Source organism: Cinclus cinclus, chromosome 4 (assembly GCF_963662255.1).
Source record: "Cinclus cinclus chromosome 4, bCinCin1.1, whole genome shotgun sequence".
Lineage (NCBI taxonomy): Eukaryota > Metazoa > Chordata > Aves > Passeriformes > Cinclidae > Cinclus > Cinclus cinclus.
Genome location: NC_085049.1, coordinates 59,585,628 through 59,613,448, shown reverse-complemented (window position 1 = coordinate 59,613,448; position 27,821 = coordinate 59,585,628). Strand labels below are relative to the sequence as shown.

Here is a 27,821-nt window from a genome sequence, read left to right as displayed (position 1 = left end):
AACAAGGGATATTTCATTTGAGTGGTTCATCAGTCTTGGCAATGGGAAGGAGCAGAAGTCCTTGGCTGACTGAAGAGTTGTGAGTACATGGGAAGCCCCAGCCACACAAATCTTGATTAAGAAGCAAAGGGGCAGAATGGTGAGTGATGAGTATGAGACCCAGATTGGCACAGAGCAAAGTGATGAGCAGCTGCACTTGTACCAGGGCAGGACTGCCATGCCTAGTGAGGCTTGTGGTCTGCTGCCTACTCAGGAGAGATTCCTCTGGCTGCGATGGGCAGCTTGTCAGACCTCAGGGACCCCAAAGGCCAGGTTGTCCCGAATCATCAGTGTCTTCCGGAGGTCTCGCTCCATGATTGGCCTCTGTGTTCGCCACTTATGGGCTTCCTGGAGTCCTGGTTCAAAGTAGTAAATGCAAGCTCCAAAGCCCACCAGGATGAGAATGGAGATCACCAGATACACGGGCACAAACCAATCCAGGAAGTGGGGCATGGCTGCCAGAGAAAAGGAGAGAAAGCTCATGCAGTGGGAGCACCCAAAACAAACCTCCACCAAGACTGATCACATCTGCCTCATCAGCAGTAGCCAGTCCCTCCTCACAGCCCTGCTGCACCTGGTTCATGCTTGGTTGCACATGAAGGCACCTCATCCACTGGGAGAGGTCAGTGCATTTGGGGTCACTGCTGGGTCCCCTGCAGAGAGTGTCAGTCCTGCTCCCTCCCCACAGATGGGGTTGAACTTGCTTGTCCCCAGCCATGCTGCCAGTGATTAAAGGTAGGCAGTAGATAAATACAGCTGCTTCTCACCTCCTGCTTGAGGGAAAATCTGCTTCCCCTGACATTCCATCACCCCTTTGCATTCCCAGTCTAAGCTGGTCTGGCTCAGGACTGAGCCCTCCCTTACTGTACCTCTCTTTCATGTTCTGCTTTGCCAGGGGTCAGCACCAGTCCTTGGTTCAGCACCAGTCTGTGAGCAGACCTGAGATCCATCCACCACATCAGCCATCAGCAGTGGGCAACACTCACCGGGAGCAGCCGATCTGCCTTGCCAAGATTCCCTGGCCAGCTGGGTGCGAGTTGAGTCCGGAGCAGCGTTGTCCTGGGGAACACAAAACAACACCACACTGTGTGATTGCTGCTGGCCCAGTGCTAAAAATGGAGAGCAGGAAGGAGCAAACATCTCCTTGTCTAGATGTCAGGGCTGAAGATTTCTGGAGGGGTGGACAAATGGGATCCCAGCCCCATAACCTACTGGTGCCCTGGCACACTCTCTCCCCACCATTATGGCCCTGCTGATGCCATGCTTAGAGCATGCACCATAACTTAGGACCATTTAAATCTGTAATGGCATCACATTTGAGGCCATCCTTTATCCCCATCCTTTGAGAAAGAGAGAGCAACACACATTGCAACCCACAAAGACGCCTAACCTGTTCAGCTCTCTCTGCTGTTTGCTCTGCACTGAAATGTCAGCCAAGATGTGGATCATGCAGGAACAGAAGAGGGGATCAAAAAGCATCTCCCACAAAAAGCACAGCTACCACTTCACCAGGCACCAGGTCTTCTGGGCTTTGCACTGTGAATGTACTGCTTGTTAAAGGCTTTGGTGGATTAAACCTGGGACCCTCACACTAGGAAATCACAGTGGTGCCAGGCTCAGGCACAAAAATGCAGTCCTGAAAGGGGGTTTTCCAGACCATCACCCCTTGTGGGAGTGATAAAATGCCCATTGACGCTAGTGGGGAGAGAGTCAGAGGTGACCTGCACCCACCTGCATCAAACTCCTGCTTTTCGAGACAGATGAAAGCTGCCGTGTCTGACTGTCGCCCAAGTCATCCCTCTGCAATAACTATATATCCCCAAATCCCTTGCACAGGTCATGTTAAGAGGAGGCTGGGGAGAACTCTGAGCATTTCTATTTTCTTCCCTAGTCCTGGCCCATAGGGTTTTCTACACCAGGGACTGGGCTTTTTTTTTCCATTTTTTTAATACCACAGTCATCAGTTGTTTCCAATGTGCCTAGTAGCATTTATCTTCTGGACACCTCTTGTCCCAGGAGGGCCTTTAACAGTAAGTTTTTTGTTACAGGGTAAGATCTGAAACAAGCTGCAATTCTTATTACCATAAGCAAAAAAATGCCTGATTTCCTCCCACTTATTGGCATGCATCTGATCTGGGTGCTGCTGCTGCCTCTTCATGGCTGCCTGTGACTTCCTCAGGTGAGCAACTGCTCCAGAAAGCTCCCACCATAGCTTGCAACAACTTCACAGAGGTGTTGTGAGGAGCTGTGGGGCTTCCCTCAAGGCACCTTAAGGGACCATGTAAGGAATTAGGCACAAACCCCTTCCACAACAGGAGCTGGGTCTGAACTCTGGGCCAGAACCGCTCAGCACAGCTTTCCTACATGCTCTGCCAAAGTAGCCCCTTTGCACCCCCTGCACCCCCCAGCTGCAGCTGCAGACATCCTGGGGAGCTCAGGCTGCCACAAACCCCTTTTTCAGAGGTGTCTCAGCAGCTGGTATCTGCCCCTGGCTGGCAACAGCAATGGGCAGGGTTAGGGACACTGAAGGTGAGTTCAGCTTGGACCTCCTGGGCTGATGGGAGGAAAGCCAATAACCTCATTCCCTTCCCTGATCATCCACTTTCCAAATGTTTGAGTGAAGCTGCCATCCAAAAAAGCACTGCAATAAAAAGCAGTCCTACACACTTCTCAATTAGTCCTTCTTCCATCCCTAGTAGAGCCAGCTTTTCCTAGTTCCTCGCCAAAAACCTATTCTTCAGTCTACTTGCTATGCAGCCCTATCCTCGTGCTGTGTCCCAACGCTGCTCACCCATCCCCCCCCCCCTACACAAAATGTCCTCATCATGGTCAAGCCGAGCGCTGGGTGAGGTGTCAGAGCCCCCCCTCCAGCCTCTGCAGGGCTGGCCTGGAGAAGCACTTGCTTTTGTCAGGAGGGTGAGCAAATTTTGGCTGCAAATACTGTAAAGAACTTTCATTTAAAGATGTCAGCTTTCTGGAGCAGTTCTGCAGATATTAAATGTGTCTTAACCTTGCTGGAGTGGTTAATGATCTTCAGCACCTCATTTTGCAGTGGGACATCTATGTCTGCCCAGAGACACAAAAGAGTCCTTGGTCTTCCATCCAAAAGTGTGTCTCATATAGATAAGCTGTCTGACCCCTTTTAAACCCGTGCTACACCTCACTACAGCCTCTTGCCTTCAATGTCACCCGTGGGTCACCCATTCCACCTCCCACTGCCCCTGAGGTGCCGGGGGTACACTTGTGACAGGAGCCCCAGGGTGCACGCTGCAAGTGGCAGGGCAGAAACTGAGGGAAACTGGGAGCAGCATGCCCGAACACAGGAGAATTTGGATACAGAACCCTCTCCGTGTGCACGGCTGGGAGCACAACCCAGGTTGCAGCGTTACAAGCCGTGGGCTCACCTCGACCTCAGGAGATTCCCCCAGACTTGGGAGGCAGGCTGCAGCTTGGGGCACGGAGCTGCCGATGAGTGGGGACCCAGACATGACCTCGCTCCCATGCACCGCATCCCCAACCAAGCATCACTAACTGCCCTGCCGCCTGCTGCCTACCTTCTTCCACGGGTGCAGGGCGCCGGGATGAGACTGCTCCCTCCGGCATCTGCCGGGTCCCCGCCGGGATGAGTCGGGCTCCTTTCCCGGCCAGGCAGTGCCAGGGAGAAGGGACCCCGCGCCGGGAGAGCTGGGTGACAGCGGGAGGCGACAGGCGCGGATGGGCGGGAGGCAGGCAAGGAGGGAGGGGTGGCGGGAGCAGCCGCGGCGGGCGGGGGAAGGACAGGCAGCCAGCAGCGTGGCCTCATTGCCCACCGGGACTCCCGGGGGCTTCCCCCACCGCCTCCCCGGCAGTGTCAATCCTCTCCAACCTCCCCGGGGCACCCCACCGCCGGCCTTTCCCCACACACGCAAGAACGACTGTCCGCAACCGACTGCATCCCGGCGCGGGGAGGGGGGAGCATTTTAGCCGCGGTCGCTATGGCAACGAGCCTCCCCAGCTCACCCGCACATGGTACCCGGGTCAGAGCCACGCGGGAGCTGCCCGAGGGATGCTCTCCCTCCTCCCGCAGCATCTGCAGCCCGGCTGCAGCCTCGGAGGAGGAGAACTGCTGGGACAGACGTGTGTGAGCTCGAGCTGATGGAGATGGACAGAATGTTCAGGCTGCACAGATTTACCAGCGTGCACAGCCCAGGGAATGGGGGCTGGTGGTTTTCACCAGCGGATTGGAGGCAGAGAGAGAGAGAAGGGTGGAAGAGGCAAGGGGTTTAGTACTCCCTTGAGGGCTTTTATGTCAAATTAAAACAATCAACACTTTGACCAGAAAAATGTTCCATCAGGAATCAGAAAAACAATGCTGTCTGAAGTACTATTCTTGCTTTCAGTGAAATATCTTTTTCCTGAATCCGTACCTAGTTCTGTCATTTCTTCTGCTGTCAAGAGATGTTTTGTTAAAACATTTTCAGCTTTTCAGCAGCACAAAAATAGCAACCTGCAAATTGGTTTGGTTTTTTCATATTGGGGTTTTTTGTTGTTTGGTTGTTTGGGTTTTGTTGGTTTTTTTACAAAGGGAAATTTTCACCATGATCCAGAAATTGTTTAACACAAAAAAGTTTTAGCAAAATCAATCAAAAAACTGGCTCCAGCCCCAAGAACTGCCTGCTCTCCTGCCTGTGCTGTCCAGCTTCTACACACTTCGTTTTTGAGACTTACAGCCCTGTAGATGTGCCACAGTGAGTTATTGTAAAGGTTTTCAGGATTAATAGTATCCACTGAAATGTTTGAGGCCTGAATATGTGTCTGCTATACTCCAGGAGCTGCAAGATTTGAGGTCTTACTTCCCAGTAGGTTGTGTTTCAGGCACAGATGAGTTCATCCTCTCTCCAAGCCAACCTGTGGATGGTAACAGAGCCCATGTATGCTTGCCAGCTCCAAGGGTGATGCACAGTAAGGGTCTGTCACCTCCAACATTCCATCCACCAGTGCAGAGACAACTGTGATGGAGCTGAGGGAGCTGACTGGTATGCTCTGTGATTTCCTCTTCATCCCCTTTTTGTCCTCCTGAACCTCACTTCTTCTTGATGCTACTTCATAACAGCTTAGAAGCATTGAGTACAGGCCTTGCAAGCCCTCTGTACATAGGAGGATATCTGCATGGAGGATCAGATCTATTAGGTTTAGCTAACTGCTTCTTGGTTTGCCCCAGTAAGGTGGACACTCCAGATGATTGCCAGAGTGGAGCCTGCAATGGTGCCTTCATTTTAACCTCAGTGAAGTTCGGACATGACACTCACCTTGACCAACAGCACAGTTAGTGCTTCACTAATCCCACTGCAGGAGGCAGAAAACATAAGCCCCACAGTTTTGACCATACTGGGAGAGAAACCTGTAGTTTGGAGAAAAAGATTTTTTAAAATAACTTTGGAAGGATATTGCTTATTGCATTCTCAGAACAAGCCTTAAGGGCAGGCAAAGACAGTTCATTTGGAAGAGTAAAAGGAAAATCCCTTTCCATGTGTGGAAGAAAATGAGAGGGAGATAAGTGGTTGCTGGCACAAAGTAGAAGACTATTCATGTATCCAGGTGACTGGTCAGTGGTGAAGCTACAGGCACTCAGTAGAGCCTGCCAAGCCAGGCATCCTCATGCCACCATGTGTAAGCTCCTCCCATTGTCCCTAGCCAACTGTCCCAACTCTCTGTTCTGGGTCACCTGAGGGGCACATCAGAGCCAGTGTGTGTTTGCCAGTCTTCAACTTATTCCCAGGTTTAAGCTCGGGCCTAGTGCCAGCATGCTACTCATGCAGCCAAAAAACCCAGAACAGCAATAGTTTGACTCATGAGGTCATTTTTTTTCCTCTGGCTCACTTCCCTGCCATGCAAATACTGGGAGGACATGACAAGGAATGGTGATCATGTCTTTCTGCAGCCACCCCCCACAGCAGTGGGCAAGGTCACAACATGGCAGCCTCTCTTGCTTCAAGCAGGACCCCTCCATATGGGTCTAGAGCACCCTTGGACACAGCAAGAAAAAGACATGGGGCTTTGTACTGCTGGAGCTGGGACATGCTTGAAGACCCCGTGCCTCTGACACAGCTGCTTGCTGCCTGTGACAGGGCTCTCAGGTGATGTTACATCCTCTGCTTTCCAACAAGGGCTGAAGCTGGGAGACAGCTCCAGGCATTGATGTGCCAGTACAGCTCAATCTGCATGGAAACACTTCAGCTGCAGTTCAGTTTTCACCTCAGATGAGGCTGCTGTGTGCCACTCAGGTCTTCCAGGCATAAGCTTGTGCATATCATTCTGCCTGGTGCCTTGGGGACTTCCAGCCCCCTTTACCTGGCTTGGAGGAAGCCTCTGAGTGTCTGTGCACACACTGAGCCCCTCAAAGCTGTTCATCCCCAGACACCTGCCTATCGCCAAGCTTCTGACTCCCTCCATATCTCTCTGGGCAACCACAAATTCACCTGCATGATGAAGGCGAACATGGGGTCAGGTTTGATGTGAGAGGGCCATCCAGCCAGAGCAGAAATCATGAAACCCTTTTCAAAACAAAAGACAAAAGCCTTGGCTGGAAAAAAAAGGATATGGTCAGGCAACCTCAGGCACATACTTCCTGCTTGTAGCTTATCTGTAAATCGCAGCATAAACAATGTACTGAGCTCAGCTTAATCCCAGGCCCATAAGTGTTACTCCAGTCTTTCTTAACAAGTTTTTTCCCTGTTCTTTAGTGTGCTTTAGACTTCTATCAGCATCTTCTGAGATGATCAGACCCAGGTTGATGCCTGTCTTTAAATCAACACCAATTTCCCAATATTACTCTCCCAATGTAGGTAGATGCATGGGAGAAGATGGAGTTTATCAGACTTGCCTTCCCCAAGGTCTGCAGTAGAGGACAAAACTTCAGCAAGGGTCACAGAAATGCTTCCCTGCTCAGCTGCTGGAGGTGAGGGAGCTGCTGCAGGATGTAGAAGGCACATGAGAGACATGGCAGGGCATCTGTTGGGGATAGTCTGATGGGAAAGCAGACTAACCCACCTTCTGGGTGCTACTGCAGCTTCAAAAAAGGAAACCCATTTGAGAAGCTTTGCTGAGTTGATCAAAAACTAAGGAAATGTGTACAGTGAGTTAAATTAAAGAGCAGAATGAAAAAAAGCTGACTTACTTTGGGTCTAAAAATAGCTGTGAAGAGCTTTTGCCAGAGGAAGCAGAAGCTGCCAGCAACATATGTGAAAATGTCATTAATTTCTCTAATAATTTGCACTTGCTGCAAATGATATAATTTTTGTCTATTAGTGAGAGAACAAGTGCAATCAAATACACAGGAGTTCTATCTCGCAGGCTTCCCAGGAGGGATGGCGAGAGGTCAGCCTGGAGGCAGTAATGCATGAGCAGGTGACATCTCATAGAACTCTTACTGAATGGGGGTGTCAGGAGCTGGGAGCAGCCACTCACACAACTGGGACCATGCTGGGGTCAGTGCTTCTCTCTAGAGCATCTCCAAAGCCTGTCTTCTTTTCTCCTCTGGCTGCTCATGGAGAACCAAGAGAGAAATCAGAGAGAAAGTATCTTGAGATGCAGCCACTGGATGAATCATATAGCAAATTGGCTATGGATGAGGTGTGCTTTTTAACATTTTTGGTACTGGCTGGTGCAGTCCTGCTGCAGGAGAGCTCCCCCATTCCAAGGGAGCACTGGCCATGGCCAGGCCAAGTCTCGCTGATGTCAATTGTGGGTTTTTTTGGCAGCATCAGAACATCTTCATGTTGGCTGCAGTACACTTCTACCCATTTGTGGAATGGTTTGTGCTACCAGAGCAATGTACTATGGCCCACAAAGTAAAATCAGGAGCTCTCTCCTGCCATATCATGCTCTGCTCTTGTCCCTTCTGCTTACACTCTGGGCCAGTGCACTGACACCCATCTCAACTCTCCTGCACCACTCAGAAGCAGAGATCAACCCATTATTCCCACTTTGCAAACTGGAAATGGGGCAGCAAGAGGTGAAACAACCTGACACAGTCACACAATGATATGTAAAATACACCCTGCCTCCAACACCAACCACTTCTCATCCCTCTCCCCACCTCTCTCCTTGCCAACATACAGATCTAGCCAAGAGCTGAATGCACACTGCCAACCTCAGTCTCCACTTCCTTACAACATCCCGTACCATGAAAAATAATTTTCCAACTGTGGAATGAGTGGTAGCTCATCTGGATCCACTGAATGTCAACAGACACCAGCGTGGTGAGAAAACAGAAGCCTGTAACAGCAAGGTACAGCAAGCATGTCCCTGACCAGACACTAAAGCCACACTAAAACCACCCAGGTCCTTCAGTGGGGCCAGAAAGCAGGCAATAGGGGGAAGAAAGAGGACAAACACCTTTTAGGTGGATTCCAGAGTTTTTAACATATTTTCCCACCTTCAGCAGTCCAAAAGGAACATTGTTCTACTTGCTGTCTACATCCCCCAGCCTGGGAGCTGGCTCTTGTTATTTATTGCATCTGCATGTCTCCCATCTTTAGGACACGTCTGCCCTGAATTCGTCCTCCCTTCCCCCCATCAAACTTAAAAACAGCCAGAAATATCTTGTAATCTCTTATGCTTCACCTGTAATTTGTCTCATGCTGGCAAGGAGGGAAACAGTCTGCCTTTGTCAAGATCAAAAACGCCACAGTGGCCATGTGATGTCATCTTTTGTTAACCCTGTCTCTCTCCCCTTTACCCTCCGTCCCCCTCCAGATTGTTGCAGAGGGGCAGATGTGTCTTCCTTCTCCTGCAGCCTTCTTTCTCCCCTGGCACATCTCCTGCCATTTGGAGGTACCCTGGCTGTAAAGGGCAGGGAGAGCCAGCACCAGCAGGCAGCAGAATGGGTTCTGGATCCCCCTCCACACTAAGGTGGAACCAAACTCAGGGTTGAGGCAAAGATCAGGAGAGGCAGCAAGGTGGACCACAGGCCACTGAGATACACTGGACCCTCTGAGGTTTTACATTACTGCACGTCATCCTCCTGCTCTGACCTCGGTATGACTAAAACAGAGCCTATCTCTGCTACTGCAGTGCTTCTGTCCAGGCCCCTTCCTGCCTATATCACAGACAGGGGAGCACTGTGCTGGGGAGAGGCTGACCAGATTGGGGGGTGAGGGGAAAGGCACTCAGGAAGCAGGATGGAGGTTGAGCCTGCTGGAGCTGCTGCAAAACCTCACACAGAGTAATTCAGTGTGCAAAGCCAGTTGCTACTGCCACACAGTGTCAAGGGAAATTCTTAGCTATATTATCAAGCAGTCTTTATAGTATGAATGTGTATTAACTACATTAACATTTTCCCCTCATACTTGGCTATGGTGAGGCCACTGCTCAAATCCTGTATTCTGTTTTGGGGCCCTCATTACAAGAAAGACATTGGGGTGCTGAAGTGTATCCATAGAAGGGCAGAGAAGGAGCTGATGAAGTGCCTAGAGCATAAGTGTTAGGAGCAGCTGAGGGAGCTGGGGTTCTTTAGTCTGGAAAAAACAAGGCTCAGGGGAGACCTTATCCCTCTCTACAGCTCCCTGGAGGGAGGCTGTAGCCAGGTGGGGGTTGGTCTCTATTCCCAGGTAACAAGCAGTAGGATAAGAGGTAACAGCCTCAAGTTGCTCCAGGGGTGATTTCCATTGGATATTAGGAAACATTTCTGCACTGAAAGGGTGGTCAGGAAGTGGAACTTCTGAGGCTGCCCAAGCGTGTCTTGGGAGTTACCATCTCTGAAGTATTTGAAAAGGTGTGACACGTGGGGACGTGGTTGTTTTGAGCACGGCAGTGTTGGGTTAACGGTTGGACTCCATGATCTTAGAGGTCTTTTCAAGCTAACAATTCTATGATTCTATGTATTAGTTCACATTATAAACGGCAATGTAAGGAGGCAGTGGAATTTTACTGAAGCCTTTGCCACTGTTCAGTCTTAAGCAGACAAATAGGCAACAGTGCATGGCAAGGGAGCAGCGCAGCCCTGGAAATAAGGGCTCTGCTTCTTAGAAGTTAAGGGCTGTTCATGATCCCCCTGCACAGCCAAGGCAAGGCCAATGTCCTCCCCTCAGCATCCGTCCAGTATTGCCTGTGGGTGCCTCAGGCCCAGCTTATCCCTGGGATATCTGGATGCCACAGGAACAGTGCTGCATTGCAGGGTTTTATAGCAATAGGGTGATCCTTGGTGATCTGTCACACCGTGTGATACCCGAGTGCTCAGAGGGGCCCCACGCCGTACCCCTGCACCACTGCACACACATCACAACCTCCTCATGAGGGAAAGCGCAGGGGACTCTGGCGAATGGCGAAAAGACCCAGGACGATGGCCTGAAGCAGCGTCAGGGGAGATTTAGGTTGGATATTAGAAAAAGTTTGTTCACCCAGAAGGCTGTGAGGCACAGCAACAGGCTCCCCAGGGAAGCGGTCACAGCACCAAGCCTGACAGGGTTCAAGAAGCGTTCGACCCACGCCGTGTCACGCATTGTGACTCCTGCGCAGGGCCAGGAGCTGGACACGGCGATCCCTGCGGGTCCCTCCCAAGCCGGGACACTCCGTGAGGGGATCGCCGCCAGCGCCGCAGCGCCCCCTACCGCCCGCCGGTAACGGCGTCCGCCCGCTGGCCCCGCCCCGCCGTGACCTCAGCGCAAGGCGGAGCGCGGCTCCCGTTTGAATTCCGGCGGTCCGGGGTTGTTTCCCGTGGGGATGGCGGTGCTGCGGCCTTTCGACAAGCTCCCGATGCTTAACTCCGCCGTCCTCCTGGTAGGTGCGGCGGTGCCCACCCCCCCATCGTCCCTTCCCTTTCCCCAGCCCGGCCTCGCTGTGGGTCCCCGCCCGTCCCGTACCCTCCGCCATGTCGGGAGTCTTTGCTCTCCGGGGCCGATGTGTGACTGGCCGCGCTCTCGCCTCTGCCCGCAGCTCGTGGGCTCGGACGAGGAGATCCAGCAGAAGCTGGCGGAAGCGATCCTTCAGGAGAAGAGGAACTTCAACATCAGCATGTGAGTGGTGGGGAGCGGGATGCGCCGCCTGCGGCCCGGGGCCCGTACGGGGCCCGCCGCCACCCGGTCCAAGAGGTGCAAACCAGCGACTGTGACCAGAATTCACGGAAAGCTTCCGCTTCAGATTCCTGGTGCACCGAAATTGGTTAAAAACGCAGGTCCCGTCCCCGTGGCAGGAGTAGGAGCTGCAGAGCACACGGTTCAGAGAGAGACTTCGCTCTTCCCAACGCTAGAGAGCACCACTGCCCAGATGTGACCGCATCTGCAGCGGGCAAATCCCTCTGACCGCAGGGCATGCTTGGAAACAGGGGGCAGGGGCTGGGACGCGTTTCCCACGTTCATGTTCACCATGCACATACCCTTGCCTTTTGCATGTTGTACAGGTGTTTGATTACTGAACTGGAAAGGTGTAAGAGCAACACACTTTTTTTTTTCCCCTGCCTGAGAGACAGAAATTAAACATCCTCGGACAAAATGGGACAGGTACAATGCTTGCAAGTACTTGCAGGCAAACAGGTTTTTCTGAAAGATGTTCATTGCTCTGGATGCTCTTAGTGGCTGTTTTCTGGTTTGTATGTACCCACGTGCTTTTCCTCCTCAAGCTATTAAGATGCACTTGGAATTTCAGCTTTAGCCGCATGACATATCCTGTCTTAAAAGCTTGATTAACTAACTTTTTAAGATAAAATGTCCTTGACAGCTCTCTTGCCAAGATCAAATGAGTTTAGTCAGCTCTTCAGAAGGTGTTTGTGTTATTTTGCTGCTGTAATCCATGGCTGTGCCTTAGAAGCAACCCGAGCTAATGTTCTGCTGGCTAATTAGAGTGACTGTAGTGCTGTGATTATGGCATCTTGGAGGTCTGTGCTACCTAATAGCAAATTAATCACCCCATTTTCTATGTGAAACCTGCAGGCTCTGCTGAGCTATGGAGTGCCATAACTAGATGGCTGCTGGTGCTACAGCTGGGTAACTGCCCAAAGGCACAGAATCCTGTTCTCATGCCACGGAGCAAGATACATTCCTGTGTAAATGTTGCTAGGAAAGCAAAGTCAGTAGGGTTTTTTCCTCCACTGTGTTACTTTGGGATTATACACATGACAAACAAATATGGTATCTACTCTGGCAGGTTTACCTGTCAGGTACAGCTGTTGGGCAAAGAATTACAGGGCTTGGGGGTTTTGTGTCTCTTTTTGCTGGATGGGAGAAGGGCTTCTGCAATGCATATCTGGAGACCGCTGACATCATCTAGTCATGTTGGTTTAAATATAGCAGAATTCCAAATAATGCAGTGCTTTTCTGGGTCGCTTTTTTCTTCCCCCCCAGACAATGAGATCTGATACATTCATCAAAAAGTCTCCCTAAATTTCACCTTAAATTAATAAGCTGGTTTGTGTTGCAGTGTGTCTTTCAAGCTCACTTTGCTTATCTCTTGTGTTAGTTTCAGAATGTTTTTGTTAAATCATATTTTCCATAAATGGAAGAAACAGAACACCTGTATTTAGGGACTAGCAAACAAAACTACAAACAACATAGGATTAATAGAAGGGAATGTGTATCATGGTATGTGGCTGCCAGAGAAAGCTGTTAAGTCCTTGAGACTGAATTGCTAGAATTAATATTCCCCAAGAAGACCAGAATCAGCGTTTCTTCCTTGGCTTCCAAAGAGGAAGTGGATTGTGAGAGTGACTGAACTTCTGGGATGTTTGTTTGTCCAGTTTAAATTAAGGTGATCTTCCACAAATGCAATGCTGATATTGTTCCCTGTGGAAGATCCAGATATGTACTGCTGAAACCCTTTTTGGTTGAGTTGTTGGTTGGTTTGTTTGTGGTTGTTTGGCTTTTTTAGTGGGAAGAGAGGCAAAATTCCCCACCCTGTATTTCTTCCAACAGCTTTAATTAGCAGTGGTGGTACCACGTAGAAGGATACCTAAACTAACCTAGTAGCTCCTAACATAGTAAAAGGGTTAAAAAGGGGGGGTAATGATATAATAGAAGCTCTTCTCGAGTTATAACTTCATCTATAAAGCTGTATTGGTGACAAATTTATTGTTTAAGGTTCTTCTGGAAAGGTCGCCTCTCCTGTGTGAGTATGTGAGCAGTATCTCTGGAATGTGACAGAAAAGCACTGATGCATTTTAACTGAAACTTGGCAGCAAAATATTCCAGTAAAGAATTGGGGTTCGCTTTGTTCAAAAGGACTCTTTGTAACAATTAAATGAAATAACTTGCCATACAGATCTGCATGGAGAAAATGTTTCTGTGAGTTTTATGCTCTAATAAGCGTCCCATTATAACCAGCCTTGTCTAGCAATTACCATTGTGCCTGTCAGCAACTGTGAGTGGGCCTAAGATATGAGAGTACCACTTAAACAATCACAGTGTCTCTTCAATGCCCACGTATTTAGTAATTACCAGGCTTCCTGGTAACTTGCTACAAGGTGAACTGCAGTGGTTATGGGTAAGTGGATGCTGTCTTGCCAAGCTATTTGGTTAAATTGGCAAATTTGTTATCTTTCAGCCACCTTGCTACATCCCTCCCCTTACCTTCAGAGAGGGATCATCTTCGACCCAGGATAGATATGGTTGTGTTTATGATTGACATCAAGAGCAAGTACAGGTAAAAGAAGGGCAAAAATATGAGAGGGGGGGCTAATATTATTTCTTGGTTTGATGGCTAAATGTGCATTTTTACTGTGTTGGAATTGCTGAATAGTGGTTTCAAACCCAAGACTTGCTGTGGTAGAAGAACTCAGTAATATATACAGTGGCTTTTTGGCCTCCAGCAGTGGATTAGGGCTGAATTGCTCTCTCCAATAACATGCCTGTTGTGCACTAAGTTGCCATAGCAGAGAAGGCAGAATTTATTTCTGGCTCTGGATATGTGACAATATGAACTGAGCTTTGAAAAGATGCTGTCTGTAGAATTAGATGGAAGTGCTGGTGGTGCTGTGAAGTTCTGTAATATGCAGAAGTCTGATGTGTGCTGGGCAGTGCTGCCCAATAACTAGCAAGTGGCTGTGGCTGTGTCCTCAGTTCACTGATACTCCTGGTCAAGTGGGATCAGCACTAGGATGTCTCTAGGCAAAAGAGAAAGGTCTGCAGGGACCGATCCCTTTTCTAAGATCTTGTGCTCACCTTCGTAGAAATGATACTTGTTTTCCTGGGCCACAAGTAAAGACTTGCTAAGGCACAGAAGTCAGCATTTTATTACTTACTTAACTTGTGATTGATGATCCTGGGCTCTCATTTACCAAAAATGACAGGCCCAGCTGCATACTTACAGCACAGATGGTGCTGCAGAAATGTGTGGGCAAGCGTTTCCTGAACGAGCCCAAGTAGTGCTGAAGTTTCATTGGATATTAATGAATTCAGATGCTTAGTGTCTGTAAATCATGGAGGACACTGTTCAAACTAACTCTAACTGTTGAGTCTTGAGTAGAAAGGATATGTTATGGGTTATTCAACAGCTGTGGGTATTACAGAGGTCTCTGATGTCATGATTTTAGCATAAAGCAGAACTTTGCGAGCTCACAAATCAGCAGATGTTAACATCATTGGTTTTCTAATTGTGCTTCTGAAAATTATTCCTGTTGTCCTTATGCTGCACTGGTTTAACCTCCCTGTCTAACTAGATTGTCTATACTTTTCTGACAGCTTGAAGAATGTCGAAACTTCCCTAGCTCATGTGGATGCCAGCTTCTTCCTGGGGAAAGTGTGCTTTCTTGTCACTGGGGGTATGTATGGCACCTCTTCCTCCTCTTCAAACAGCACAACTCACTGCTGGTTTTCTTAGAACAGGGTGCTGACTTAACTTGAAACAAACGAAAGGAAACCAGTGGCTTTGTTGAAACTTTGTTTAAATTATTTCTGAACTCCTCTGCCTTTTTTTATTGTTTTCCTGGATAAAACATGGTTGTCTCATGCTCACTTGCTCTCTTCTGTTAGTTTTTGCCAATCAGACCTTCCTTTTCTGTCCCTAATCCCTGAATATGATTTGTGTTACGGATTTTTTTTGTCCTCTGTGTGTGTGGCACTCTAGAAGTCTGTTCTATCTGCTCTTGCAGATCTGTCTTAATGATAATCTTAATGAGCAGTGAGAAGCATATGATACTGTGGTAATAAAGTGAATCTAAATGGATGAGCTACAAAACTATGAAGTGTAGTTTTAATACAAGACTGGTATCCCTGCTGTGTACTGTCTGGCCCTGTTGTGCCTCTAATCCTTCTGTATCCAGTGCTTTCCTCTGTACCCCTGCTGCTTCAGCTCAGAGGAACTGGAGGGGCCAGACTGTACCACTCAGTGTTGGAACATAGGTGCTTGTGTTGGAACTTCAGGTGTCCCTGGAATTTGGGGGTCAGGAGGCCTAATTCTGAGGTAGAGGAGTATTAGCATTGTCTTCTGTTATGTCACTTCTTGATGAAGTGAATTCCTTGGAGACTGGACCACTCTGTGATACCATATGAGCCAGGAGGACTCTTGGTGAGTAGAAGACTGCCCCTCTGATAGTGTGCTGATCCCTTATGCAGAATGCTGAAGTTACATGAAGAGTGATGTGGTACTATTCCTGCTGTTAGTATTATGAAAGACTTCTGTGCTAATTCCATTTCAAAACTTGTACCATTCTGTCTGCATTACTCACTGTTGCCTTACCTTCCATTATGCTCTCAAAATTAACTCTGGATTATTCTGTGGATGTGGAATTTCCAAGAACTTTTCTTCACTGATTGCTGATTATGAGGCTTGTAATGTGGGAAAATATTTGTTTTGTTTTTGTTTTGTTTTTTTTTTTAGTTGGCAGGGTGAATGCTTGCAGCATTGAGACGAATGCCATCTGTAAATTAGCAGACACCTACTGCAGTCCTCTGCTATTCTGTGAGCTGGAGGTAAGGCCCTTATTTGACATCTCAAGAGATTTCTGAATTCCACTGCTCTGTGATTGTTAGGAACACCATTATATTAGCAATAAATACACGTAACAGTAAGTACATATGCTACTGGCATAGTGTCAGACTAGACTCTGTCTGCAAGACCAGTAGAACTACAGGAGTCTGTCTGTCCTTGGAATGTCTTCTAGTAATCTGCTCCATCCTATGCTACTTCACAACCTCATGCAGCCAAGTCTTAGCTAACAAAAAACATGTCTGATATGCAAAGCCTTGGTACACTTGTTCCTTGCTGCATTTTCTCTTCCTGGGAGCCCCATAGCTTTTATTTGCCATGTCACTCCCTTGCCCATGTAATGTTTTGTGTCAGCCGAACTTTGTGGCTTCACTGACCATTTTGCCATCTGATATGCCGCTCTTTCCAATTACCTGCTTGGTCTGAAAAGCTGCAGGGAGACTTTGGCATTCAGCAGCAGCACACTTCACTTTTCCCATGTACTTGTGACTGCATCCTCAGAGACTGCTTCCCTACCAGCAGGTAGAATGCCTGCCTTTGGCAAGCCCGTCAGCACTTCCAGCTGGCAACGCTGTACCTTCCTTAACATCAGGGAAGTGGACCTGTTTGGGGTTTTCTGTAGCTAGCCACTTGATGCCTGCTCTGGTTTTTTCTTTTATCAAAGTTTACCGTTGCTGTTCTTCTTTTCTGTTGATTAAATAATTTCTCCATTTTTGTTTCCAGTTGGAAGGGATTCGGGCTGCTACTGCTCAACGACTTCTTCGAATGTTAAAGATCTGTGCTGGTCACATACCAGGAGTTTCTGCCTTGTCCTTTGTCTTGCTGATGAGGAGCTCTAATGATGATTAGCTTCTCATTGTGATACTTCAGACACATTCATCGGGTTTTTTTTCATGTCAGGCATTCAAGCTGCTGCAGTTGGCATCACATTGGGAAGCTTTTTTTTTTTTTTTTTTTTTTTTTTTTGGTGACTTGTCATGACCACTCATCCAGAACTATTCCTAGTTGCTTACCTCTCAAGAAAAGTTTGATTCCTATTCAGAGGATAACAGATAGGGAGGGCAGTTTGAATAGGGGATTCCTATCCATTATTACATCTCAATCCCATTTCATGATCAAGTTTTTTCCACTTGGCCAGCAGCCAGGAGCTACATATTTTTAGAGAATATTAGAAGAACAGGCTACTGTCTCCAAAGTACCAAAGAAGAGGCAGGATGCTCCTGCTTTCTTTCAGTTGAAATGTAGCACCTTAGTCTAATGTGAAACCTTGCTGCCACGTTTTGTCTGTCCACCAAGGGATGAATGGGGAAGGAAGGCTGGCCTGCAACTTCCAGATAGACTGCACTTGGTAGTTAATGATCCTACTGTGTGAGCATCTGCCCAGCAAAGGACTCACTATTTCCATGCCTGGTACCTGATTGGGAAGGAAGGGACTAAAGAAGATAGTTAATCTAGCACTTTAGCTTTCTTTGAAATCCTTGAAGAAAAAGACCCCATCTGTCAAGCTCAAGACAGCCTCAGTAACACAGCCTATGGGGCTGACCAGAGGTGGAACCCAGCAGACCAGACTACAGCAGCACACAGAAAACAGGTTGTCTCAGCTGGTTTGCAATATGCTGTGTATAATCCCTTTACTAACAGGTTCTGACCAGCAGTAGGTTGTGCCTTGTGCTTACTGCAAGTCACTGATGTCTGCAAGTTTTAATTTAATAAAATAAATAATATGTAATTGTTGTATGCTCTTTATTAGTGATGTGGCAATGGGCTCTAAAACCTGCAAACACTTGCCCAAGTTTGCCCTGGCAGGCTGGTCCCTGCTGGCTGCTCAAACTCCCAGTTAGTTGTTTTGCTGCACTTGTGGCTTCAACCATGTGGTGGTGGCAAAAGCTTTTCAAATACAACCCTTTCTGCTCATTGAGTTGAGCCACCGGCCAGACTACAGTGCTTTTTGAAACGCTGGGATGTTTCTTACCCAGAATTGTGTGCCAGGTGGAAATGAAGCCTAGAGAGAATGTGTTAAGCTCCCCTCTGATTTAATTTATTTAATCCCTAATAGTCTGCTTTAATGTTCCTAGGTGCAGAGCTCTAGCTGTGTGCACTGTTTCAGTTAGCTTGTTTCTGACATCTGTCCGTGAGCACAAAAAGCAGAAAGCAGCACTGCAGGCTTAATCGGCTGTGAGTGTTGGCAGTCCTTGCAAAGACAGCTCAGCAAGGCACAAAGCCTGTATCCTTGCTCAGAGGACGCACAAATCCCAGCTCCAGTTGTATTGTTGCTGATGGGGGAGGGCTAGGGTGTTTGTCAGCTGAAACAAAAGGAGCTAAACCATTCAGCTGTGTTATGATGCCCAAAAGGGCTGGACTCTGGCTAAAACCCAAAGGAGAAAGACATGTGCAAACTGTCGTGGCTGTGTAAGGAGGATTGGAAGCTTAATGGGCATGCCCTACTTTCAGATAGCTTTGCCATCTTGAAGGTACTAACCAGGACTTGGCCACCAGAGAGGGGAAATCATGCTGAGAAACAAGTTTCTGTGTTGGTTATGCTGTCTCAGCCTTGCTCTTGTTTTGAGTCCCTCAAAATAAAGGAGACCATGGCTCAGAATACAGGCTGGTTTCGATTTGCTCTTGATGTGCAGGTGCAGTCTGTGGGAGGAAAGGAAGTGGCATAAAATGAGCCACTCTTGTGTCCTCTGCAACTCCTATAGGCAAGGAGACTTTTCCATCTCCTAGGTTGCTTTCCAGTTGACTCTAATAACCGATGGACTCAGGTTAAATCCCTTTGGCCTCTGCTTTTTTAACTAGTGAAAATGAAACTTTTTTCTGGTCCACCCAGAATGCTTTGGGGTAACCCATATGTGCTACTGTCCATTCCTGCACTTTCGAGCAGGTTTTTTTTTTTTCCACTGTTACGTTTCAGGTGGGGTATTTCTTGCCTTCTACTACTTTCAAAGAAGAAAGATGCTGTTTTTACTTCCTACAGGTGCCTGAATCTCAGCTGGTACATAAAAAAAAATCCAGTTCCTTAAGAGCAGCATCTTGCTTCACCTTGGGGCAAATATTTTTCTTACTCTTAGGAGAAAGTATTTACAAGAACTGGCAGGGGAAGCGAAGCGTGTCTAAGAATATGACACTGTGTCTCAGGTCCATCATGTTTTACAACCCAGAGTAGTTGGGACACATCTAAAACTACATCTTCAACTATGTAAATACCTCTAGGAGCTGTCAGCTATTAGTTTAGACAGGCCATAACACTGCCCTTACTACCAGAGGAGACAAGGCAGCTGAGGATATCTTTCATCTGGATGGAGTAGCCAGGGCTAATGTTTGATAAAGGTCTTGTGAAAGTAGTACTTGGATTGGGATCAGAGGCATGGAAGGCCTGAAGCTGAATTAAGGCTAGTTACTCAGGTTCTGTTGTGTTCAAACCTCATGAAAGAGCTTGCCAAGCTGACTGAAATCTAAACTAACAGAAACATTTTGAAGTTACTTGCTTTCTCTTTTCTCTTCTCTCTTGCCTCAGTTCCCTATCCCTGTGGAGATTTTCAAAGAGGAATCCCCCTCTCTGGTGAAAGTACCCATGAGCATTTCTGGTTTGACTGTTTCAGTTTGTGGATGTGTTTCTCTTTGTCAGTTATGTCAGCAAAATTAGAATAAAAGTGGTTTAATTAGTATAGAAGAGCACATACCAGTTACACTGGTGTAAGCTTTGGTCTCACAGTGCTTTTTGGGAGGGATGGAAATAAATGAAGTTGTAGTATGGTTTCCTCTGTTATGGCAGGTTGACCTGCAGGATTTAATTTTCAATCCAGACCCTTGAAGAAGATTCTACATCCTCAGCCTGCCTAGCCGAACAGCTCACAGAGGTGATCTGTGAGACATTTTAGAACAGATCAGCTTGCTTGGCATTACCTGGTGGGATTACAGCTCTCTATGTGCCACGTTTTCTAAGACTGACTCTGCTGTACCAGCACTTAAATCAGACCAACTTTTAAGTGTGATAAAATAGGATATGCTCAGTCTATACCAATGGGAGAGAAAGTCTGCATGCTGAAATGGCACCCATAGTAAAAGATCTCTCTGTTCCTGGAACAAAGATCAGAGATATATCCCCAGGGTTGAATTTATCTGTCCCTTCCAAACCTTGAAACCTGGTGCTAGAGTTTCATATTCAAGGCCACCTCTGATATTTGCTTTGGGGACTGGTTAAAACTGGATGTCTTTGTTTGCCAGAACCTGTAGTTTGAAGGGAGTGGCTGTCTTAGGTCAGCAGTGGTGCTTAGCAGCTGTGGTCAAGCTGTAAGAGTTCCTTGGTTGCTCTCATCATGACCACTGTTCACAGCAGTGGTGGACAAGAAGGGACTCCTGCTCTGCTAACCGGAGCTGTGGCAGAGGTCAACTCTGTTCTGCCAAAAGCAAGGAAGAGGCTTCCTCCTGTGGGGTTTTTAACTTTTCTTGATTTTGCAGGAGCACTGGCTGTTTCCAGCTGCTCTGTTTCCATGAAACTGGCCCAGATCCCCTGGCAGTCTCCTCTGCACTCTGAGTGTTCTCCACTCCCCACCCTAAGCTGGTGTGCAGTGTTGCTGTGGGCTGCTCAACAACTGCCACTTTCCATTCAGTGGCCAGCTGAATGCAAGAGAAAGCAATAGCTGGAACAGCCCAGAGGCAGGAGCCAAAAACACTGGACTCATTTCACTTCTGTGGCTGATTTCTTGCATGACCCTGGGCACATGTGTGAAAATTCACTGTCCCTCACTTGCTCTGCCTCTACAGCAGGATCTGCCTCCACTGGGGGTGTGTAACAAGGGCAAATTGACATTACTTTGGGGTCACAAATCTGGAACTCAGTGGAAACATTCAGAAAAAAAAAAAAAAACAAATAACAATTTGTTCGTCTTTAGCAGAATTTGACTTTTACCTAAGTTTTGTGGTGGAGGGCTTGGTGGGAGCTGCTGGCTGGGCAGCTCCTGAGATCAGCTGGTTTTGTGCTGCTTACATGCCTGACTCCACTGCAGGGAGGCCACCTCCTTCCTGCCATCCTTCTCATAAGGCATTGCAGCATGCTAAGGTTTTGGTGTGAACTGGAACGAAACCACCCGCTGAAATGCTGAAATTCCCTGCACAGTTCAATTATCCTTGAATTGGCCAGTGGGGAAATCAAAGTCTCTGGATCTCTTCCTCACTGTTAAATATTAATACAGCACAGCCATACTAGGCAGGGAAGGCATCCCCTCGGGTTAGCTCAGTGCAGGAGGGGCTCTCTTGGCTGTGAAGAACCGGTGTGCAAGAGAGGTCAGGCACGGGGGACTCGGGAGCGATGCGACTTGTTCAGACTCGGCAGCTGAGTAGCGTGGGCTCCCAGCCCGTGCTGGGCCACGTTTCCTTTGCCACAGGCTCCTTTCTGCAAGAGCTGCCGCGTGCTGCGATTTCACATCCCTCGTCCCCCTGGAGCATACCGTGTGCTGGGGCACTTTGAGAGGAGCCAGGAACGGCACCGTGCCCATGTGCCCTACCCCGCCGCCTCCTTTGCCGAGGGAAGTCAGCGGTGTGTGAAAGAGAGCCCGTGTTTTACATACGTGCAGGCAGCCTACTCGCCGCCGGCCCAGGTGCAGCTGCGGGCTGGGTACGAGAGCCCCGTGGGCTCTGTGTGTCACGGGAAGGAGAACCGAGGTGGGGAAAGGACAAAAACAACGACAGAGAACTCAACCCTTGGGAAACATGGCTCTGGTGTGCAGGGTCAGCTCTAGCTCGGAATCCCAACACCCTCTTGGCACTACAACAAGCTGTGCCAGAGCCAGCTGAAGCACCTGTGCTCAGGCATGCTGGAAAAAAAAGACAAACTAAAAAGCCCAACCAGCATTAAACGAGATAAGGAGGCTTTCCCCATTTTCTGTCAGTAATGGAGGATTGCTTTCCTATCTTCCCATGAAGGCTCTCCAGTCCTGCTGTGTGCTCACCGTGCAGTGACAAAGAGATAATGCCGTGCTGTGACTGCGCCTGCCTTGCTCCTGCCCTGTGCTCCGACTGCTGAAACACCTTCAGTGTTTGTGGAGGGCTGGCAGTCCTTGAGGCACTATCATTGTCTGCACTGGTCAGCTCAAAGCTCTCCTGAACAACTGTGCTGGCCACTCTCCTACTTTTGACAGCAGCATTGGCATCACCCCAACGTGAACATTTGGGGTTTTTTCCCCCCACTGATGTTTCTTTTGCTTGCTCTCATAGAGATCACAGACATGAAACCAGGGCTGCATTTGCCTCAGCTCAGTAACAACCTGTAGCTTGTGTGGCGGCGGAGTATCTCTCTTTAAAGATGTGTGCCAGAATCAACTAATTAATCCTCATTCTCCTGTGGGACTGAGGGGTGACTCAGTGCCTTGCGCTGCTGTGCTGAACAGCAGAGGATCAAAGGCATTGGAGCTGGGAAAGCCCTGGGACAGCACAGTGTCACTCTGCCCGCACACCAGGCACCTGTAAAGGCTCAATCTTGCACACTTATCTCCAGGGCATTTTTTTAGCCATGCAGGGGATCAAAAACTCTGCAACCTTAGAGACAAGGCTAAAGCTGCCATCACCTTTCTCCAGAGGGACTGTTTTCATTACCTGATATTGCTTTTTTACCTTTTCTCTTCATTACAACACAGCTTGGCCACCCTGAGCAATTCTCCCTCCTGACCTACAGGTCCTTCCCTGCACCCACTGTGTATGTGTACGGGTGAAAGGCAGGGCTCAGGGAGGCTTAGGCACTGCTGAAATTGAGCTGCAGTGGTGATGCACGTCCCTCTTAGGCACTGTGACCCCCAGCATGCTGCATGCACAGCATGGCAGCCCTGAAGAAATGCAAACAAACCCCAGCACCTGACCTTGGGCTGCCCGGGCATCCATCATGCTGATGTATGAGCTGCTTGCAAGGAAGGGAAGGGGAGTTGCCTGCATGCAGATGTTGTGTAGTACAGACCTAGTTCAAACACAATTTTGCAGGCTGGGAAGCATTTCCCCAGTCTTGGGGGAAGAGGAAGACCCTCTGGGACAAGGGCTGCTGCACTGCATCTTCTGCCCCATGTTATAAAGGAGATGAAACACGAAGCATGTGCTTTCTTCAAAACCTGGGTCTTACTCAGGTTGCATGTGGAGCATCACCTGTGAGAGTCCCCCTGAGTGTGCATGAGCTGTGGTTTGGCTGAGCTCAGCCACTGTATGGGACTAATACATAGTGATGGTGTCCTATAAATTATATAGTCAGAATGTTTGCCATCTGCTCTGCACTGCAAGCTGAGTGTGATTGAAATCTTCCCCTCTTCCCAAAGCTTGACTCTCTTGCCAAGCTTGAAATGTGTGTGTGTATTTCCTGTAAGTGGTTCTGATTGAATCAGGTAAAGAGGGAATTTTTTAAGCAGGCTGCAATGTTCCCTGCACCCAAAGTGAGAGCTGAAGCAGCGGCCAGCATCCCATTATAAGGTTATGAGTAAAACTGAGTCTGATTTCATGTTAATTAGGTTCTAGAGGGACTGAATCTTGATCACAGTGGTCATATCAAAGATTTAAAATAGTAACGCAAAAAGCAAAGGAAACCCCACAGTGATTCATATAAGAAGAAGAAGAAGAAGAAATAAAGACAGGCATGGAGGAAGAAGGAGTTTGAGGGGGCCTGAATTGCTCTGCTGCCCAAAAGCAGGAGGGGATTTGAATCAGATTATCCTCATTAGATGTCTCTTTAAAGCATCATCAAGCCAGATGAATGGTCTGGGGGAGAGCTTGCAGGCATGGTGGCTGTGATTATCACCAGGGATTTGCAGTCCTAGTTATCTAGCTTAGAGACAAGATTATTAGGGGGTATAAAGCTGTTCCTGCCCTCAGCCTCTAATGTGCATTTTTAGGTTGGGTGATGGGAAACACTGCGTTACTGCACAGCCCCTCGGAAGCCTGCCTGCATCCTCTGGTGGTCCAGCCCTCTGCAGGGCTGTGGGTGTCATGTGGAAGGGAAAGGGACCTGTGCTGGCCAGGAGATCTTCCAGAGGGATGGACAGGCAGGCTTCCCTGGGGACTGTGGCAAAAGGCAACACCTCTCATATAGGTGCTTACACTGCAATAGGAAATGGGGAGGGGATATTGGGAGAGGGGATTATATCCGCCTGCCTTGGCAGAACCGTTTGCTACCCACAGCATCTCCCTTCTTGTGACAGCCTCTGCCAAAGCAGCTCCTCCTTCTTCCAGCTAGAGCCTTTGAGGTCCCGAAGGCTCAGAAGTTGGTGCGGCTGTTACAGAGGGAATGCCTGCAAGCTGTGAGGAGGGCTCTCCCCTTGAAAGGGAATCAATGGATATTGCCCACAGGTTCCTTGGAGTTCATCCTCCAGGGTACTGAATATGGCACAGGGCTGCTGGCAGTCAATCGCCACCTCCTCAGCCCTGCAGCTGCAGCAGCTCCTCATCTTCCCCTTTATCTCCTTCCCTACTCTGTGTGTCGCACTCCTGTTTCTTCTCTAGGCTGTGGCAGATGGCCAAGGCATTGTGCCCAGATGCCAGCCAGGAAAGGAGGTGCACAGGCCAAATCCACCTGTCAGTTCTCTTCTAACACTGCATCCTTAACACACTCATGGAAATTCATAGCATTACTCTGCACACAAGCCTGTGTAAGTAAAATCACTCTGGCCTTTTTACACCATGCTGGACCTAAAGGTCTATGGGAAGCCAAAGGATGTTGTAGAGGTAGTGGTGAAAGTGTGGCTTTGATTTTCGGCTCTGGAGTAATCTGTTGGAGATTCATGCCTTGAGAATGCAGTGGTGGGGCTTCCCACTGTGAGTTCTGGGGAGATTTCCACCTCAGTATAAAGGATGCCTGATCTGGCTGAATCCACCTGCTCAGAGGATTTTCCTGTGGCAGCACATCACTGTCAGCCACTGGTTTCTATTTCAGTGCTGGAAGTGCTGCCTGGCCCTGTCACGGCACATGAACACTCCCTATGAACAGCCATAGGCAAAACTGGGGCACTTGCCCCTGCTTCCCAGTTGCCCAAGGGAGACAGTACAAGATGCCACTTCTCCTCAGGATGGAGGTGAGGGCAGCATCCCTGCTGCAAGGCAGAGTGGGCAGGGAGTTTGAGTACTGTTTGTTCACATTCAGGCAGAAGAGCCAGGCTCAGCTAATGCTGTTGCTCATGACTGGGGGGAGGGGGGGGGGGGGGGGGTTTGCAAGAGCCAGAGCAGTGCCAGAGACCCAAGCCTCGCTGAGTCCCTGTCACACTCTGCAAAGCAGCAAGAGCAGCCAGCACACTGGCTGGAAACACTCCTCACTCCTCCCCACCAAGGGAGATCAAGGGCTGAACCCCTCGAGGGCTGGATCAGACAAGGGAGGTTTCTCCCATGCCCTCTGTGCTGCTATGTCCCTCTTGGGCTCTACGGATCAGGGAGGGGGAATGGACAGAGCGAGTCTGAGTTCAGCAAGTGTTGACCCACCCTTCTGTAACCCCAGAGAGTTCTTCAACAGGCAGCCCACTGAGAAGCCTAATTTGGATGTTCAGCACTATCCCTGCAGGGGTCCAAGGCCCCTTGCAGAAGGAGGCAAGGATACCTGCCCTTTTCTCTTCAGCCTTGTGGACAAGCAGAGCTCCAGGGATATATAAACAAGGAGCAGGGAGACAAATTCCATTCAACAGGGTGGGGCACTGCCCTACACCAAACACCCCATGCAGGTGGCTGAGCAGCATCACAAACCCCCTTGATAGGAAGCAGAGCACCTACAGAGGGATCTGGGCTTTAGTGATTGTGAATCTCTTGAAACCTTTGATTTCCCATACGATTCCTAAATCTTCATAGATTTTGTCCCTAGGCCCACCTGTCATTAGGAAGGATCCAGTGGATCCCAAGGAGGTTTACGCTGGAGCTGTGAGAAATCTGCTCCCAAAGTGCCATAGTGCTACTTTTTGGGGAGGGATGTTTCCCACCAGCCAGCACAGGGGTGTTGGGAAGGAGTGCTGGGATGAGATGCTGAATTGGGGGTTGGCTCCAGCCAAGGCATTCTGCTGGATCATCTGAATGTGGGGCAGGTGTCAGGCTGTGCCGAGTTGTTCCCAAGGTGTTGGGTGCATCCTGTCAGAGGTTTGTCCTGATGTAACTGGCTCTGCTCAGTAAACACCTCACAGCTTCTCTGATCGACAAGCCTTTGGGTTTCCGGTGTGCACGAGCACAACGCGAACTTTCGGGGGATATTTTCTGCTACACGCGGTTTTGCAAGTGCGTGCGTGAGTCACTTCACCTACCCCGACACCAGGAGAACCACTCACACGAGTCCAGTCACTCATGTGTACACAAGCCCTCACAGGCCACTGCCAACCTTCCATGCTCCTCGAGCACCAGCATTGCCCAGTCCTCCGCAGGGATCCCAGGGATCTCAGCTTATCTGAGCTGACCTCAGCCAAAGCCAGTCCTCCAGGTGCGGGATGGGAGCAAATGGCACTGGAAATTGGGCTGTCTAACTCTGAGATGAAGACGTAATTCTTAAATCGCTCATTTGATATATTTTCTGGTTTATTTGTTTAATAAAAGGACTTAGCCGGAGACCCAGGCTCCTGGGGTTTTCATTTCTCTGCAGAGCAGATAAGAAAAGCGCATTTCCTTATCCAGTGAGTCATTTTTTTCTGCTCTTTAATTATGCATTTGTGCGATTATCAAGCGTATTCAGCTCTGAGATGCAAACAGCTCAAACTACTCACCAAGCTTTAACTTTTGATAGTCCAAAAATGATCAACCACAGTTATGAAGGGTAGGGGAGGCAAAGATGGGGGAGATGAAAAAGGGGACAGCTGATGCCCAGAACCCAGGCCGTGCTTGCCAGCAGGCCCACGTGTGAGTGCTGCTGAGGTAGTCAGGACTGGTTTTCTCCTTGAGTAAGCATTATAATGGGTAAATTCAAACATATCTTCTTGGCCCAGGAGGAGGCAGACAAACTGGGATGAGAGCAGGGAAGACCTGTAGAGCATGATAAAGAGGGATGAGAAAATGGGGGTGGGGGGGAAAAAACAGGGTAATGTCAGTGACAGCAATGAGGCTGCAACATCCTTCTATGTAACAGGACCTGGGAGTGCTTCATTCACAGGAGGGCATGATGGCTGCCATCCCCAGGCTCCCCACCATGCATTTGAAACTTCAACTTTTCTTTCCATGTCCTGAAATGGGATCTGGCCACTCCTGAGCTTCAATGTAAATCTCACTCTCCATGCTGAAAACACTGTGTAGGTTATTTGGTTTGGGCTTTCCCCAGCGTACATATTTGACTGGAGGGCTCACAGAGTTAATCTGTAAGTGTGGTACAGCAGATGCTGGGAACCACTTCCCACCCCGCACTTTAAGCTAAGCAGGGAGGAGAGAAAGGAGGAAAAGGGGCAGGGTGACAGTCCTGTGGGACCCACAGAAATAGGGGCTGGGGGCCCCTGAGAGATGATCAACATATGGGAAATATAGTGGGGGCATTTGAGAGGTGACGAAAACGGGAATGATGGAGGAGCAGGCCTCTGGGAAAAGGAAACTAGCAGGTGTAAACACCCCAGAGCAAGAAGAACAGCAAAGCCTTTGCAGCAGGGAGGTAGTTTGGGGATAGGTATCCTTACAGCACTGAATGCTCTGTGGGGATCCTCTGCCTACAAATGTGTGTCCTCAGCCCTACCAGCCCACAAAACAAGGCATTTTCTCGGCCCTGGACTCTACACTTGCACTTCTGAGTAAACTCTGAGAGCTGCCTACTGGGGACAGTGAGGATTCCAAGTGCCCTCTCCTTGCCAGGTCTCTCCACTGAGGAGCTCAGATGTGGACGGGAGTGAGCTTTGGTTTTGTGCTGTGAGTCATGGCACTGCATCACAGCTTTCCATCTCTTCCCACTGCCCTGCTTCTGGACTCTTGTGTCT

General features: G+C 48.9%; 2 protein-coding genes across 2 annotated transcripts; one reads left to right on the top strand and one right to left on the bottom strand.

Annotated features, from left to right (window-relative positions):
• Nucleotides 1–285: 285 nt before the first annotated feature.
• On the bottom strand, nucleotides 286–492 carry SMIM45 (small integral membrane protein 45). Its single transcript, XM_062492487.1, has one exon. It carries the CDS (start codon nucleotides 490–492, stop codon nucleotides 286–288), a length of 207 nt encoding a protein of 68 aa, XP_062348471.1.
• Nucleotides 493–10,720: 10,228 nt separating this feature from the next.
• CENPM (centromere protein M) lies at nucleotides 10,721–17,609 on the top strand. Its single transcript, XM_062491376.1, has 6 exons — nucleotides 10,721–10,797; nucleotides 10,954–11,033; nucleotides 13,552–13,650; nucleotides 14,688–14,767; nucleotides 15,826–15,917; nucleotides 16,657–17,609. The coding sequence occupies exons 1-6, from the start codon at nucleotides 10,741–10,743 to the stop codon at nucleotides 16,780–16,782; spliced, it is 534 nt and encodes a 177-aa protein (XP_062347360.1). The 5' UTR covers nucleotides 10,721–10,740; the 3' UTR covers nucleotides 16,783–17,609.
• The last annotated feature ends 10,212 nt before the right edge of the window (nucleotides 17,610–27,821 follow it).